Source organism: Panthera uncia, chromosome A2 (genome assembly GCF_023721935.1).
Source record: "Panthera uncia isolate 11264 chromosome A2, Puncia_PCG_1.0, whole genome shotgun sequence".
Taxonomy (NCBI): Eukaryota; Metazoa; Chordata; class Mammalia; order Carnivora; family Felidae; genus Panthera; species Panthera uncia.
Genome location: NC_064816.1, coordinates 56,729,334 through 56,747,678, shown reverse-complemented (window position 1 = coordinate 56,747,678; position 18,345 = coordinate 56,729,334). Strand labels below are relative to the sequence as shown.

Below are 18,345 nucleotides of genomic sequence, written 5' to 3'. Positions count from 1 at the left end.
AGCGTCCGACTTCAGCCAGGTCACGATCTCGCGGTCCGTGAGTTCGAGCCCCGCGTCAGGCTCTGGGCTGATGGCTCGGAGCCTGGAGCCTGTTTCCGATTCTGTGTCTCCCTCTCTCTCTGCCCCTCCCCCATTCATGCTCTGTCTCTCTCTGTCCCAAAAATAAATAAAAAACGTTGAAAAAAAAATTAAAAAAAAAAAAAAAGAACCAATTCTAATATTATAAACATGCTTCCAGAGAATAGAGAAAGAGGTAATACACTCCAAACTGTTTTCATGAGCCAGAACAACCTTGCTACCCAAATCTGAAAAGCTCAACATATGAAAGGAAAAGTATAAGCCAATATGATTCATGAATATAAATGTAAAAATTCTAAATAACCAAATCTAACAATATACAAAAAGAACCATTACCAAGCTGGGTTTATACCAGGAATACAGACTTGACTGAATGTTAGAAAACTGATGTAATTCAACACATAAACAGATTAAAGAAAAAAAGTTTTGATCCATAGCTACAAAAGAAAGTGGTACAATCAAACATCCACTCATGATTTTTAAAAAACAAAAAAGAAATAACCAAACAACCCTTGGCAAACAAGAAAAAGAAGTTCTTTCACTTAATTAATAATATCTAACAAAATCCTGCAGAAAACATTAGTCTTTAATGATGAAACACTGAAAACTTTCAATACTGAGAACAAGACAAGAATGCCACTTGGCATTTCTTGGAGGTCCTTGCTAGGGCACTTATGCAAAAAAAGAAATAAAAAGGCAAAGAGCAGATTTAGGGGCGTCTAGGTGGCTCAGTCGGTTAAACGTCCGACTTTGGCTCAGGTCATGATTTCACGGTTCCTGAGTTAGAGCCTCGTGTCGGGCTCTGTGCTGACAGCTAGGAGTCTGGAGCCCGCTTCAGACTCTGTGTCTCCCTCTATCTCGGCCCCTCCCTGCTTTTGCTCGCTTTCTCTCTCTCTGTCTCTCTCAAAAATAAACATTAAAAGTGTTTTTTAATTTAAAAAAAAGCAGATATATTCATGGATCAGAGGACTGAATATTGCAAAAAAATTAGATTGATTTATATATCTAATGCAACTCTAACAGAAATCTTAACTGGGGTTGATTTGTTTATTTTCTTATTTATTTTTTGACTTTGTTGATTCTCCCCATATTGTTTACATTTTTAGCTCAAAATAATCATGACTATATGAGTATATAAAACATAAACGTATCATTTAGGTTAAAACTCTAAACTATAGTATGTAAAAGAAATGTTGACATCCAAATATCATCAGTTTAAATTAGAACTGTTGCCACCCAATATAGTCCATGGACTATTCACACTGTTTGCAGATTTTATATTGTTTGTTTTTCAAAACAACAAGATCTTTATTGCTGTTTCTGATTGTAAGATATATTCAATTTTTACACTTGACCTTAGCCAAAAGGCCGAGAAGTGATGAGATATATATTGAATTTTTATTGAAACTATTCAAATGCCCAAAGGTAGAAGATATCTAATGCCCCAGAAGTAAGTCAGGTATACCTGCTTCCAGATTTTGTTCTATGCATAATTACACCTACTTATATGTTTTCTTAGGGTATTTTTCATGTACAGTGAAAACTACCAAATGTCAACAGCTCAACTACCTGCTGTACTTATTATAGTCTGAGAGAGAACCAAAAGAAAAAAAAGTTAAACTGGTAGAATTTTCCCATACACTTCACCTGTGCTAATTTATGAGCGTGTTCACCCACTTAATGCTTATAAAATAAAAACTTACTGTATTATATACTCCTTCAATAGTTTCTGGCCCTTTGGTGGATTTAGCCACAACTTTCAGCTTGCCAGGTGACCCCTTCTCCAACTGTTGAACCTGGTAAGGATAAAACACGTAATGATTCCGTGTAAACGTGACAGAAAATAAATGGGTCATAGGGTGCACACACGTGTATGTGTGTGTGCGTTTAGGTTTTTGGACCAGGTAAAGACAGAGAAAGAAAGGAATGTCACAAAATACAGTTTGGAGGTAAGACTACATTAATGGACTAGTTGGTGGTAACATAAAAGGAGTGAGGGATGCTTTGTAGGTGTTGGCTTAATAAATCGCATAGACTATAGCACCACTTACTGACTACTGAGATAGGCCCGAAAGATGAGCTGGGGAATACATTTAGGAAGAAAATCAAGAATTTCATTTTTGTCTTAATAAATTTGAAATGCTTATGAGGAATTCAAGCAGAGATATCCCACAGCCAAATGGATAAATGGGTGTGGAGTTCAGGAGAGAGGCCTGAGCAGGATATATAAATCTGAGAGCCATTATACCATCGAGACAATAAAGTACGGACCTAACGAGGACCGCCCAGGTAAAATGAGCAGAGAAGAGAAGAGGGAGCAGGTGCTCTGACATTTACAGGTCAAGGAGATGCGGAACCCCAGGTTGTGGGACCAGGAAGGTCAAGAAAGGAGAATGTTTTGGGGGCCTGGGTGGCCCAGTCGGTTAAGCATCTGACTTTGGCTCAGGTCATGATCTCGCGGTTCGTGGGTTCGAGCCCCATGTCAGGCTCTGTGCTGACAGCTCAGAGCCTGGAGCCTGCTTCAGATGCTGTGTCTCCCCTTCTCTCTGCTCCTCCCCAACTCATGCTTTCTCTGTCTCTCAAAGATGAATAAACATTAAAAAAGATTTAAAAAGAAAAAGGACAATATTTCAAACAGAAGGCATGTCAATTTCACAAATGCTACCCAGAAGCCTATCACATAAGGACAGAGATGTGACCATTGGCTTTGACGGCATGGAGTGTGCCACAGACCCCAACACGCAATTTCTTTTTTTTTTTAATGTTTATTTATTTTTGAGACAGAGACAGAGCATGAACGGGGGAGGGGCAGAGAGAGAAGGAGGCACAGAATCGGAAGCAGGCTCCAGGCTCTGAGCCATCAGCCCAGAGCCCGATGCGGGGCTCGAACTCGCAGAACGCGAGATCGTGACCTGAGCTGAAGTCGGACGCTTAACCGACTGAGCTACCCAGGCGCCCCCCCAACACGCAATTTCAAAGCAGTTAGCAAGGATAGAAGCAGCTGAGAGTTGGCTGAACTGGAAAATGGAGGCAAGAAACCAGAAGTCTCCTTATAAACAGGAAAAGAAACATGGGGACCCAGCCAGAAGGGCAGAGAGGAGCAGGGAAGGCTCATTTGTTTAAAGAGCAGAGACACAGGTGGGAAACGCAGGGGGTGGGGGGGGGGGACAGCTAACTGAAGATGGGGCATCCCTGGGAAAGTGAGAGACAGTGAGAAAATACACAAGGGCCTGAGAGGAACAAGGACACCTTCCTGTATGGGGGCAAGGATGGGGCGAGGACGGTGGGCACGTGGAGGTCAGTTCTGTAGACCAGGAGGTGGGTACACTAACTTTAAGGTGTCTTATGAGTACAGACTAATTTATTTCATGAAATGAAATAAGGACCGGTAGAATAAAATAACTAAAGAGAGAGTAAAAAACTAAAAATAAAAGGAATTTCCGAATGCCTTTCAGACTTACCATCACAGGTATGAATTTTCTTAAGAACTTAACACCATGTTGTTCCATGTAGGAGCCCACTCTCTCTGCCATTTCTTGATCAAAGCCCCGAAGAAGGACTGAGCGCACCATAACCGTGACATCTAAGCCAAGGCCAGTAAGAACTCCTGCACATTCCAGAGCAACATAAGACGCGCCCACTACTAATGTTTTGCCAGGGCAATAAGGTAGAGAAAAAAGGTCGTCACTGAAAAATAAAAACAAGAGGAACGCCCAGGCAATAAAAATGAAACGAGTTATAGGGGCACCTGGGTGGCTCAGTCGGTTGGGTGTCCGACTACAGCTCAGGTCGTGATCTCATGGTTCGTGGGTTCGAGCCTCGCGTCAGGCTCTGTGCTGACAGCTCGGAGCCTGGAGCCTGCTTCGGATTCTGTGTCTCCATCTCTCTCTGCCCCTCCCCCACTTGCGCTCTGTCTCTCAAAAATAAATAAATCTAAAAAAACCATTTTTTTAAATGAAACGAATTATTTAGGTTTCAATGTGTAGAGGTCTGGCTGCATTGCAGCGTGGTGTTTGAAGGAAGAAACACGGACAGAATCAGCCTTTTGGAGTTTATAATAGTGTCCACAGTAGTTCTTTCAAAATCAAATTAGTGGATCACAAGTGAAGGTATTTTAAAAATGAAACAGAATAGAAAACATTAGACAACATTATACGTGATAAGAAACATGGTTTGAGTGTGTGTGTGTGTGTGTGTGTGTGTGTGTGTAAATCTGAACAGTACAACGAAAAATGCATTTCTTAATGTGCATCTGCTCAAAAAAGTTTGAAAGTCATTGTACCATAATGTGTTATACAATGTCCTCTTTATGACCATCCAGGGATAGTTACTGTGAAATCTCAGTATTAAGAACAGCCACGCTTCTCCTGATCCACTGGTTCATTATCATATAGACACTAAACACTAAAGCTATTTGCATTCCCTTCCTTGCTTTGGCCTCCACGAAATTCCCAGACCTCGATGAGCAATCACCTAGAATCATACAGCCTGTATTTGTCCCACAGTTTGGACTTCACCTAGCATTATTTTCTCTTGGCTTCGTGATGTTAACCACTTAGCTTCTTGTGTTATACTTTTTATGTGTCATCAATTCAAATCTTCTGTGAAACAATATCAGAGACTAAACAAATTGGAAACATAAATGTAACGCAACTTCCAGTTACAACTGCCTATTTAATCTTACCTAGTAATGCAGTACTCTTTATCTCCTTGGATTCCTAAATACCGTGGCCTTTTGCCTGTTGCTATGACAAATTTTGCAGCCGTGTAGGAAGTTTCCTGTCCTTTTCTATTTGTTGCCTGGAAGAGAGGAAAGTAAATTTCACCTTTTCCACACACACTGTAGAGTATGAGACACTCTGGACAACCAGTTACGACCCTTACAGACCTTCCCATCCAACAGGAGCGGACGTGTAAAACTAATAATGCAGGGCGATGAACACCAACATAGAAAAGAGAAGTCTTTACAAAACATCAACCAGAAGAGCCCAATGGAAGTAGGCTGCAAAGCTAGCCAAGGACGCTTCAAAGGTGGTGATATTTCAAGTGGAGACAAGAAAGTGAAATGATCTGGGAAGAATGGAAATCCACAGAGAGAACAGGGCATATAAAAAGCCCACAGGCCTGAAAGCGGCTGGTGTCTGGGAAACAGCAAGTGGCCAGAAAGTGGCAGGAAAGGCGGGTTTGTGTCACGGCGAAGGGAAATAGATTAGTGCCAAATGTGAACACATTTATATGCCATTCTAAAGATTTTGGCTATGGGGGTGCCTGGGTGGCTCACTTGGTTGAGTGTCAGACTTCATCTCAGGTCATGATCTCACGGTTCGTGGGTTCCAGCCCTGCGTCGGGCTCTGTGCTAACAACTCAAAGCCTGGAGCCTGCTTCGGATTCCGTGTCTCCCCCTCTCTCTGCCCCTCCCCTGTTCGTGCCCTATCTCTCAAAAATGAATAGACATTAAAAATATATATATTTAAAGATTTCGGCTTTGGGGAACCAGCAAAGGTTATTCATTGTTGGCATATTTTCAATTACATAATTCATAAATACATTTTCATCAAAAAAATTCAAAAACCGATGAAGGTGTTTAAACAAGAAGGTGGTTTATTTTTTTTTTAATTTTTTTTTAACGTTTATTTTTGAGACAGAGAGAGACAGAGCATGAACGGGGGAGGGTCAGAGAGAGAGGGAGACACAGAATCTGAAACAGGTTCCAGGCTCTGAGCAGTCAGCACAGAGCAGTCAGCACAGAGCCCGACGCGGGGCTCGAACTCACAGACCACGAGATCATGACCTGAGCCGAAGTCAGACGCTTAACCGACTGAGCCACCCAGGCGCCCCAAGAAGGTGGTTTAAATAGTGGGATGGAGGCCGGGCCGCCTGGAGACAGCCACCTGCTCAGGTGGGTCCGAAAAGAGACAGACAAGCGCAGGCTGTGGGGGTGGAGGGACAGAAACCTGAAATTAACTGAGCAGACACCGATTATCAGTAAATGAGGAAGCATGCAAGAGGCAGCTACGGTTGTGAACGACAGGCTTCTATTCAACCAAATGTGCTGGGCATGTCACAATCTGAGAAATGAAACTACCCGACCCATATTTCTGTTATGTTTCATGTGACTGACGGAATTCAAATTGGACTGCGTGTGGGTTCAAAAGGGGCGGCTTTGAGTGGACCACCTCATACCTTTCCAGAGATAACGAAGGACTACAAAATAACCTCAGATCCCACCAAGAACACTGCACACTGGGCTATGAAAGCAGAGTTCAAAAGAAAACTAGGTGTTGAGGGTTATATGGTCTTTTATAACTCCAATTTAAAATTTTTGTGTTCATCAAAATGATCTCATTTTCCTTACGTGCCGATCTTAAGATACGTAAACATTACAAAATTATAAAATATGCTCCTTTTCGTGCTACTTTTATTAATGCTTTTATGAATAATATATTGGAGTCCTGGTTAAGGTTTCATTTTATTCTTACTTTTTAATCATTATATTTTTACTGAAGTACCATTGACACACAATGTCACATTAGTTTCAGGTGTACAACACAGCAATTCCACAAGTCCATGGGTTACACTGTGCTCACCACCAGTGTCGCTGCCATCGATCCCCATACAACACCATGCTATTCTATTCTATTCTCCAGGCTGTACCTTTTATCCCTGTGACTTACTTATTCAATTTTTCCCATCCCCCCCCCCCACCCAAGGTTTCATTGTAAAAAAGAATTACGTTGCTAAAATTTTTAGTTTTAGTCTTTTAAACTTTGAACTACCTAGTCTAAACGTTTTCTTTTAAGATAGTAATAAAATCAAAAGGCAAATAATAACCTCAAATTAAGGGCTCTCTCGAAAGGCAATTCCTTCAATTCGGCAGGGCGTGTGGAATCAACGACACTGGGGAAGAAGCGAGTGCACTCGAGGCCGTGTGTGTGCATACATCAGCGACAGCCCTTAACATGCAATGTGGAGTTTTTAGATCAAGGCAAGTTCCAGCAACAGTAAAGAAAAGCAATGAACAAACAGTACCTTTATTCTATGATGTTCAACAAATTCTCCATAGGAATTGACATAGTCCACAGACTTTTCCCTCAAGGACAACCTGTGGCCCCAGTTTAGAGAGCTGATGTGGTTCTGAATTGCTTCTGTCATGGTCTCCCAGTTGTGTTTCACTGAAAATAAATAATCAGAGTGAAGGCATAAAATGGATTCTATTTTTATTTTTATTTATTTTTTCAATTTACATCCAAGTTAGTTAGCATATAGTGCACCAATGATTTCAGGAGTAGATTCCTTAATGCCCCTGACCCATTTAGCCCATCCCCCCTCCCACAACCCCTCTAGCAACCCTCTGTCTGCTCTCCATATTTAAGAATCTCTTATGTTTTGTCCCCCTCCCTCCTGTTTTTATATTATTTTTGCTTCCCATCCCTTGTGCTCATCTGTTCTGTGTCTAAAAGCCCTCCTATGAGTGAACTCATATGATATTTGTCTTTCTCTGACTAATTTCACTTAGCATAATACCCTCCAGTTCCATCCACGTAGTCGCAAATGGCAAGATTTCATTCTTTCTGATTGCCGAGTAATACTCCATTGTATATATATAAAGTGGATTTTATTTTATTTTATTTTTATTTATTTATTTGTTTTGGATTTTATTTTTAATGCTCAATCATATACAACCACATGGAAGCCATACTGTGTACTGCTTTACGAATCAAGAAGTATGAGAATGCAAACTGGTGCGGTCACTCTGGAAAACAGTATGGAGGTTCCTCAAAAAACGAAAAATAGAACTACCCTACGACCCAGCAATTGCACTACTAGGTATTTATCCACGGGATACAGGTGTGCTGTTTCGAAGGGACACATGCAGCCCAGTGTTTATAGAAGCACTGTCAACAATGGCCAGAGTAAGGAAAGAGCCCAAGTGTCCATCAACGGATGAATGGATAAAGAAGACGTGGTGTATATACATACAAAACAGATGAACATAAGGGAAGGGAAGCAAAAATAATATAAAAACAGGGAGGGGGACAAAACATAAGAGACTCTTAAATATGGAGAACAAACAGGGTTACTGGAGGGGGGATGGGCTAAATGGGTCAGGGGCATTAAGGAATCTACTCCTGAAATCATTGTTGCACTAGATGCTAACTTGGATGTAAATTAAAAACTAAATAAATTATTAAAAAAAAAAACAATCAAGAAGTAAACGCAAGGGATGCCTAGGTGGCTCAGTTGGTTAAGTGTCCGACTTCGGCTCAGGTCATAATCTCACGGTTCGTGAGTTCGAGCCCCGCATCAGGCTCTGTGCTGACAGCTCAGAGCCTGGAGCCTGTTTCGGATTCTGTGTCTCCCCCTCTCTCTGCCCCCTCCCCTGCTCATACTCTCTCTGTCTGTCTCTCAATAATAAGTAAACATTAAAAAAAATTTATTAAAAAAAAAGAAAAGAAGGGAACGCAAGACTTCAATCTTTTTCAGGCCAGTTACGGTTTATACTTCTTTCTCTTTAATATTACAAAACATAAGCAAAACGTCTGAAAAGAAGAAAAACATCCATGGAGAGGAGAATGGGGAAACCAGTCCAAAACATCACAAGGCAGGAAGATTATCATTCAGGAGCACCCCACGGCCACTCTTGCACTCCAGGAGGCCTGGTGCACACGGCACCCCGGATGTGAAGAGAAGCGGGTCTCAGGTCAGCGAGCACCACACATCCTCCTGACCAGCCCTGCCTGGGCCCCTCCCTGTCAGTTCACCTGGAGGTGGTTTTATGAGAGCCAAGACCCTACGCTGCTTTATAATCGGTGTGGTTAGTGCTCACCGCTGCCCACCACGTGTATCACAACGTTTGCTCATTTCCTATTGGACATGGAGCAGGAGCTGTTGGAATCGGAATTTCTCGTCATCCTGGATCTTCTAGACGGGATTTATTTCCTGGTGTTCATCCACCTCGTCTGCTGATGCTGGTTCCCAAAGGAGAAACCGGTCTCCGTGCAGCACCATGCTTATAATACACAGAGGCCAGCCCGGGGCTCCCATCAAACTGGAAGAGATTCCCGAAGGCAAACCCAGTCCGCTGGGTTCATCCTCAGGTCCCGTCTGGTGACTCACCCTAGCCAACACTCTCAAGAAAGGCCTCAGTACTCATCAGGAATGTATCCAGCGAGTTCATGGCCTGGATATCATATCTTTCCCTCTAGGATGTCAATATGCAGCAAAGTCTCCTAAGATCTTGCAATCCAGAGGTTACCCGACCCCCACACCCTGAGCCCAGAAGGTAATGACCCAGCAGTGATGAGCCTCTCCACAGTGGCACATGTCCTCATATCCTAAGATCCCTCCTCCCCTCTAAGCTGGAAAAGTTATGCTTGTAACCCTTCAAGAACCCCTTATCCCAAGGACCTTCTCAGTCCAGGATCCCCTGGGAAATCAGGCTGAGACATAAAAATTCTTGGACCTGCCACAAACCTATGGAGCCAAGACAAGGTCCCCCAGGAGATTCTGATGTGGCAAATCCAGGGACTGGCACTTTGGAACCACCTGCTCTACGGTTTCATCCACCTGTTTAGCTTTGTAATAGTATCACCATTTTAACTATTGATGGGAAAAATTACTCTCCACGCTTTTCAAAGGCTGCGCAGCTATCCTCACACATTCACTTTCAATACAAACTTTAGAATAATCTGTCAAGTTCCAAAAAAAAAAAAAATTTGTTGAGACATTTATAATTTTGAGATAACGGCTTTACCATATTGAGACATCCCATCTAAAATTCTCAGTATATTTTTTGTTATGCTTTTATACTTTCCTTATCTATTTTGTCCATTCCTAGTAAATTTATCCCAACTTATTCTATCATCTTGTTGCAATTTTCATTAAATATTTAATTTCTTATTGTTGATGTGATGAATCTATTGATTTTTGCACATATACCTTATAAGCCAGAGTGAACTCTTCTTTTTCACATGTGGTAGATTTTTGTTTAAAAGGAAATACGATTACAAAATATTATGAACTCAAAGTCCTCTAAGATTACACTTGTAGCTCCTACCAGTCCCATGTTTCAAGTCTGAGAAATTCTGATATGGTATTCCGTTTTTTTTAAGTTTAATTTAAATTCTAGTTAGTTAACCTACAGTGTAATATTAGTTTCATGTGTACAATTTAGTGATTCAACAGTTCCATACAGCTCTTATTAATTCTAACATTCTTTAGTTCGATCTCTCATATATTCTAGGTATCTCGTATACGATCGTGTATATAACTGCGGATATACATACATGACAGGTTTACACTCTCTTTTTCTTCCTCTTTCTCAAGTATGTACTTTTTCTTTCCTGTTCTTCCTTTTTGTGCACTGGCCAGAAGCCCCAGAACAATGCAGATATCAGTAGTGGAAGTGGGCTGCCCTAATTATTGACTTTAATGTAAATGCCTCAAGCTCTTCTCCACCAAATATTTATTTTAATTTTTTAATTTATTTGAGACAGAGAGAGAGAAACCCAAGCAGGCTCCGTGCTGCACTGTCAGTGCAGAGACTGAAGTGAGGCTCGATCCCATGAACTTTGAGATCATGACCTGAGCCAAAATCAAGAGTCGGATGCTTAACCAACTTAGCTACCCAGGTGCCCCTCCATCAAATATTTACATCTGACTTTTCTTCATCATGTAAAGCAAGTGTCCATTTCTTTGCTTAGTTTAATGACAGGCATTTATTTATTTATTTATTTATTTATTTTGGGCCGTAACAGAGCTGGAATCCAGGTCATCATGTGGGTTTTAGCATCCCTACTATGGTTTCCTAATGACTCACTCTTGTGTCTCCAGAACGAACCGTCAGAAGTCACAGTGTATCCCTTTAGTCACTGCTGGAGAGGATTTGCTAATGCTTTTTCTAGAAATTTGGTACCTCCGTGGCCTACAGCTTTCTATTTTTACACTATCTTTTTGTACCACTGTTATGTCAGTTAAAAAAAAAAAAAAAAAGTGAACCCTTCTATTTTTTCCTAAGCTCAAGAATAGTTTGAATACAGAAAAAATGTTCCTTGAAGAGTTGAGGAAATTTACATGTGAATCTGTGGTCTCTTGGGAGAATGAATTGTCCTCAGGCAATGTTTTCTCTGATAATTCAAGTCAATTCTGGTCATCTATATTTTCTTAGAATACACTCCCTTTCATCGAGATATTTAATATGCTTACCACTAATTTGTATATTGAATTTGTTTTCTCTCTTCTCTTCCTGTAGTTGTATTTCTTTTCTCACACCTAATGTTACATAGTTGTATGAATTCTCTCTCCTATTCCCCTGATTGGATTTGCCAAAGGTCTACCTACTCATTTGCATTTTCAAATATATTGTTGGTGTTTTTCATTGATTCTATTTTGGGGAGGGTATTAACTCATTAATTCCTGTGTGTGTGTGTGTGTGTGTGTGTGTGTGTGTTGCCTTGTACAGTCTCCCTATCTGGTATTGCTTTGGTTTTCATTTCCCTGATATATCTTTTCCCACCTATTTACAAATTTCCCATCAATTTTAAATTGGAAAATTTAAATTTGCCATTTAAAATTTTTAAATTCCTATATTCTCAACAATTATCTCTTTTTGTTTTAGCTGTGTGTCCTGCAAAAGCACATGGATGAGTTCTGTCCATGCAACTTGAGATGCTGACTCATTTAGCTTTATTCTAATATGTAGAAGACTGCCCTTATGTCTGCCATCTTGCTTTCTGAGTTGTTTTTTGTTTGTTTTAAGTGAGTTTCATGCTGTTTCTTTGTACATTTTCCTGTTCCCTTTTTCTTGGAAGTTCTATATTCAATTTCTGATCTGGAAATTATGTATACATTTTAAATTTAGTTTAATCCATATTTCTCTGCCAACATCAAGAATGAAAGCATCTAGAACATTCTCCCAGACCAAGATTTCAGCATGTTTTCATTTCCTTTCTCTTACCCCTTAATCTATGACTTGTCTTGGCCATTCCATGGAGCCTATGCCTAAAAACTAAGCTCTAAATTCCATGTGATGGCTGGTTAGGTATTTCTTAGTGTAGCACCTTGAAATTAACTTAGAAACATTCTGTATGTGGAACTTTGAGGAATCTAATACAAGATTTTACTCACTCCAGGAAACTAGGAATATTAAGCCCTTAGATGAGTTCAGGGACATAATCTGGCCCTTTAGGGGGGTAAAGTGGCATAAACATCTGCCCCGCTGTCCCTTCCTGAAAGTGCAGAGTCCCAGCAATGCAGGGCAGTGTGCACGGACAGGGCTGACACACCAAGAAGTTCTCAGCTCGTGGGGAACCCTGCCTTGGCGTGTCGCCTGCACACAGCCCTGCCCGGCTGTCCCCATCACAGGCCACCTGCACAGTTCCATCCTTCATGGCCTTTCTCCATCTCAGGGTGTTTGGTGTTTTCTCCCCACTTGGCCATGATTACCCAAGTAACTATCTAACTGTAAATCTAAAATGTACCTAATTCAAACCCTATTCCAACTCATTTGGCCTTTTCTGCAGCATTTCCCTCCACTTCGTTCTTGGCTGAGACTCCCCATGCCTGGAGTCTTCCCTTAAAAATCTAGGGTCTCCTGGCTTCCAATGACACACCTCTCCTAGTTTTCCTCGTCTTCCTCGCCCACTCCTTATCAGGATCCTGTCTCTGTCTTCTGTTCTTTTCCACCCAGAGGGTTTCCCTGGCCCCTCTCAGCAATTCCTAAGACTTGAACCGCCACCTACAGTGTGGGTGGCAAACCCAGGCCCTGCCCAGACCTCGCTCAAGCACAAATTGTCCCCAGATAGCGAACTCCACCAGTATGTTCCACAGCAGCCCAAGGTGGACAATCCACACAAGATGCAGAATTCAGGGAGCAGGAAACTTGAAGGTGAAGACGACCCCGTGGCTAAACTATCAAATGCAGACACCTCATTTTATCTACAACCAGTTGGCCCTGGAACTGGACCGAAAGCTCTCCGTGGAGCTGAGCATCTGGGGAAATCTGTCCGTGAAGAGTCTGTCCAGCCACAACTCATTGTGCTGAACTCCAACCACACCTGGCCACTAACTCACATTTGCCCGTGTTTTCCAGCTCAGCCAATACACTACATTGTCACCCAGTCCCTCTTCCTGGATTCCTTCCTCTCCTTCACCCTCTACCCAACCTGTGACCTGGGGGGCCTGGCAGAATTACCTGCAAGGACACGCTCATGCACACATTTCTTCAGTTCAAAATCTCTGGGGAGACAGACAAATCCTTGAAATTTTTTTTAATTCCATATTTGTTATTCTAAAGCGACAAAATCACCGATGCACTCCTAGCCTGTCAATTCCAGGCCTTAAATCCTCGAGATCCACCTCATATTCTCCTCTGGGTTAGGCAACAGCATCCCACCTCACCTCCATGTCTTTGGACCTGCCCCCCACCCCCCACCTCCAGCCTGCTAAATTCCCTAGTGCCACCAGAGGGATCCAGAATCCAAACTGTGGTTCAGGTTCCTCTCCTACAGACACTCGATGGCTCTCTTACTACCTTTGGAGTCAATCCTCACTCCTTCAGATGGCACTGAAGAGCCTTCACAACTGCTTCCCTGTAACCTCATTTCTGCCAGCATCCCTCCCCCATTCTCCACGCCAGCCATTCATTTATCCGCCAAGTACTCCGTGTTTTCTCACAGCTCGGCAGTTCAGAGCAAGCTGCTCCCTACCTTCAACGACCCGCTTCTCTGTGGCCCTCAAGATGCAGCTCAAGGGTCACCTCCTCCACCTCGGACTCTTGAGGCCTTGAGGCTACCTTAAGTGCCCCTGAAGGTAATGCTCAAAACCTCACCATGAATTACAGTGCATGGAATCGCTTCTCTTCTCTTCTCTTCCAACAGACTGTGGTCTGCTTAAGGGCAAGGAGCCGTATTTTCTCATATCTGTATCCTCAGAGCCTACCCCGTAAGTATTTATCGCACGAATTTGGTTTCCATCTTTCATTAACCAAAGACATATATAACCACTGGTAAAGTAGAAAATGTTATCACAATAATGGATAAAATTCAAACAATGACCCTGGCTGTTCTATTCTCTTTATACCTAAAGGAAATCTGAAAATAGCAATTATTCTCTCTCATGTTCTGCAAAGGGTCTGAGATGGCTGTACCTGTCACAATCCCTCCCTACGCACCAAGGCCCCTGACAGCAGGGCCAGGCTTAAAGCAACCACCCCTGACGCCCCTGTGCCAAAGCGGGGTCCTAACAAGTGTTCATTAAATGAATTTCAGACTCAACTACAGTAATATAAATCACAAGCCTTTCTCTAAGAAACTCATTCTATCAGGGGACCTGGATGGCTCATCAGTTAGGCATCCGACTTCAGCTCGGGTCATGATCTCATGGTTCATGGGTTTGAGCCCCGCATTGGACTCTGTCCTGACAGCTCAGAGCCTGCTTCGGATTCTGTGTCTCGCTCTCTCTGCCCCTCCCCTGCTTATTCTCTCTCTCAAAAATAAACATTAAAAAAAGAAAAAAACGCATTCTGTCTTCTTTTCTCCCAATCCAAATTTTTATATACTATTACCCACCTTGTTGACCATACTCCCAGCCAAATTTCCTGGAGTCATTTAATGCCTGCCCCAAAAGGGCAGCTTGATGCATCAATTTCTTAGGAACACAGCCCACATTCACACAAGTGCCGCCAAGACCTAAGAAAGAAAAGAACTGTTTTAATGTTTCCTCTGTGTCTGTGTCGGCATGTGTGTGGTTTTACATATGTACGGAGCAGGTGTTGTTGAAACGTGGAAATGACACACTCAGATGGTTATAGGGCCAACCTCACACCCCACAAAAACATACACATGATTGGGGCGCCTGTGTGGCTCAGTTGGTTAAGTGTCTGATTTAGGCTCAGGTCATGATCTCAAGACTCATGAGTTCGAGCCCTGCATCGGGCTCTGTGCTGACAGCTCAGAGCCTGAAGCCCGCTTTGGATTCTGTGTCTCCCTCTCTCTCTACCCCTTCCCAGCTCACTCTCTGTCTCTGTCTCTCTCTCTCCTTCAAAAATAAATAAACATTAAAAAAAAAAAACATGCACATGATTAACTCAAACTTTTTAACTGAGTCTATGAAGGAGACCAGGGATGAGCAAAAATACAAATGTACAGGGGCGCCTGGGTGGCTTAGTTGATTAAGCATCTGACTTCGGCTCGGGTCATGATCTCATGGTCCATGAGTTCGAGCCCCGCATTGGGCTCTGTGCTGACAGCTCAGAGCCTAGATCTTGCTTCAGATTCTGTGTCTCCCTCTCTCTCTGTCCCCCACCCTGCTCGTACCCTGTTTCTCTTTCTCTCTCAAAAAATAAACATCAAAAAAAATTTTAAAAATACAAATATACATATGAATAGTCTTCTGGGGAGAGAATCTAAAACTTTCCTTTGAATCTGACCCCTAAATGGATCAGAGCTGTATTAGATTAATTAGATGGATACCAGACCGAGGGTTGGAACCCCAGCTTCCAGCCCTTATTCTCTGGAAGTCTGACTCCTTCTCTGAGCTAACATTAGGTCCACTGCAAGCTCCCCGGTGACACTACTCTGAATCTTGAACGGAACAAAACAGGCCATGCGGGAGTGCTCCAGTGCAGGGCACGAATCAGAAAATTCTGTCTTTGATCACAGTCTCTCTTCTGGTCATCAAGAGAAGTAGGACATTTCTGGACAGGAGAGAAAGAGGGAAGAGGGCAGGAGGAGACAGGGAGAAAAAAAAAGCCAGGTACACACACACATTTTTTAACATCCACATGTTACAAGGAAAATCAAGACAGATTAGCTTTACTGTATGAAATTCTAGGCTAAAATTTTTGAGTACATTTGAATTGTAAACACGATTTTCACATTTAAAAAATATTTTTTTTAATGTTTATTTTTGAGAGAGAGAGAAAGAGAGAGAGAGTGCGTGCAAGCGGGGTAGGGGCAGAGAGAGAGGGAGACACAGAATCTGAAGCAGGCTCAAGGCTCTGAGGGGTCAGCACAGAGCCCGACATGGGACTCGAACCCACGAACCGTGAGATAATGACCTGAGCCGAAGTCGGATGCTTAACCGACTGAGCCACCCAGGCGCCCCATTCACATTTTGTCAGGGTTCTGGCAGGAAACGGATGACACCCTCAAGCTGGGAAACAGAGGAGAGTTTATAGAGAAATGATTACAGGGGTGTGGGCACGAAGAGTGAAGAGGGACAGAACAGCGGACCAGCACCAACCCCACATGAAGGGGCAAGCACACTGAGCACGTGGCACAGCCCACAGAGGGGCAGCCGTGAAAGGGGAGGTGGCCTTCCATACATCTGCAGCGACCACCAGGGAGGGACCAGCAGGGACGGAGTCAGGGAATGAAGACCTTCAACTTCCTCCTTCTGTTCTCCTCCCATGACCACTAACTGGCTGAGCCAGGGGACAAGGCTGCCAATTCGCCAGCCTTCTGGGGCACAGAGCAGGGTAGAGACACAGAGAATGGATCTGACACATGAACGGAAAATATCCAACACAGAATCTGTGTGTTCTATGAAGATGAACGTTCTCATCTTTAGCTGGAAGCCCAACGTGCACTTTACTAAGTGACCTGGACAATCACACACACACACACACACACACACACACACACACACTAACCGGACTGACCATCCTGCCGCTAGGAGAGCAGCTATGAAATTGACACAGAAACACAGACCAGTGTTAAGGCAAGCTTAGGTCAGCACCACATGGTATAAATACACGGTGACTGCGACTAAGTGAAAACGTTAGCACAGGTGTGCAAGAATTATTACAGCACGAGTGTTGGAATATTGGAACCATGGAATTCTTTCTTTTTGCAAAATGTTCCTTAGTGATTTTTGTGTTCCCTCTCCCAATCACCACATGTTAACTATGAGATCTTAGATGAGTTATTCAACCTGACCGAGAGTCACCTGCCTCACCTATGAAACAGGCCGGTTGTACCTCTTGAGACTGTTATGAGGATTAACTAGATTGAAGAAAGCCAAAGATGTATGGAAACAGCAGAAAACAAGTCACAACGACAAGGCAAGAGTGCTTACCCCAGGACGTGCCCTGAGGTGACGGGACCACAAAGTCTAGCACCATAACTTTCTTTCCCAAGATGGCAGCTTCCTACAAGAAAAAGGTACAGATAAAGGTCTCGTCATTTTCCTGACAATCCCCCAATTTTTCTCTCCCCGAAAGGAAAAGACTATGTAAGAACACAGCCTTTACTTTTTATTATCACAGTAAAAGCTTGGACTGTAATGTCAAAATTGGCTTTTCTAAAGCAGGGGAAGGGGGCCCCTGGGTGGCTCAGTCGGTTAAGCGTCCGACTTCGGCTCAGGTCATGATCTCGCAGTCCGTGGGTTCGAGCCCTGCGTCGGGCTCTGTGCTGACTGCTCAGAGCCTGGAGCCTATTTCAGATTCTGTGTCTCCCTCTCCCTCTGACCCTCCCCCGTTCATGCTCTGTCTCTCTCTGTCTCAAAAATAAATAAATGTTAAAAAAAATAAATAAATAAAGTAGGGGAAGAAGTGCTTATGGCAATCTCCAGGAAAATCATCTCTGAGTTTCATTATTTTCATACCTGAGCACACGCAAGGCCACCAGAACCGCCCCCAATGACAATGAGGTCATAATCATATGTTGAGTCTTCCTGAAGGAGCTTCTGTAACAAACCACTCTGATGTGCCTACAGTGTAATCAAAGGAGAGAGTATGGCATGACCTTTTAAAAATCTGTTTCTTTGTACCCTATGTTTAATCAGCATGGATTGCTTTTCTAAAACTCTTAGAAACAGTCTCTAATTGGACTTTAAGATACAAAACAGATGAACATAAGGGAAGGGGAGCAAAAATATAAAAACAGGGAGGGGGACAAAACATGAGACTCTTAAATATGGAGAACAAACAGAGGGCTGCTGGAGGGCTTGTGGGAGGGGGGAGGGGCTAAATGGGTAAGGGGCTTAGGGAATCTACTCCTGAAATCATTGGTGCACTATATGTTAATTTGGATGTAAATTACATAGTAAATTTTTAAAAAGCACAAGAAACAGTCTCTAATTTATCTAACTTTGAATTATAAATTTATCTAGATGGTATTCAAATAGGGTTCAACTAGATAGAATGTATGCCAAGTGCATACATTTTTTGTTCATTATCACCTGACATCTAGACATGTGTCAAATAACCCACAGGTCATGGCTTTTTGTGAGATGAGGTCATGTTCCTTGGTCTAACCATCAAAATCA

General features: G+C 42.7%; 1 protein-coding gene across 1 annotated transcript in view; it reads right to left on the bottom strand.

Annotated features, from left to right (window-relative positions):
- The window catches only part of TXNRD3 (thioredoxin reductase 3), a 74,444-nt gene that overhangs the window by 31,747 nt on the left and 24,352 nt on the right, over nt 1–18,345 (bottom strand). The window contains exons 5-11 of the mRNA XM_049642254.1: nt 17,683–17,787; nt 17,155–17,227; nt 14,646–14,765; nt 7,108–7,250; nt 4,763–4,878; nt 3,540–3,765; nt 1,782–1,874 (exon numbers count right to left, since the gene is read on the bottom strand). Of these exons, the coding sequence (XP_049498211.1) occupies nt 1,782–1,874; nt 3,540–3,765; nt 4,763–4,878; nt 7,108–7,250; nt 14,646–14,765; nt 17,155–17,227; nt 17,683–17,787 (876 nt within the window). The remainder of the gene's footprint in view (nt 1–1,781; nt 1,875–3,539; nt 3,766–4,762; nt 4,879–7,107; nt 7,251–14,645; nt 14,766–17,154; nt 17,228–17,682; nt 17,788–18,345) is intronic.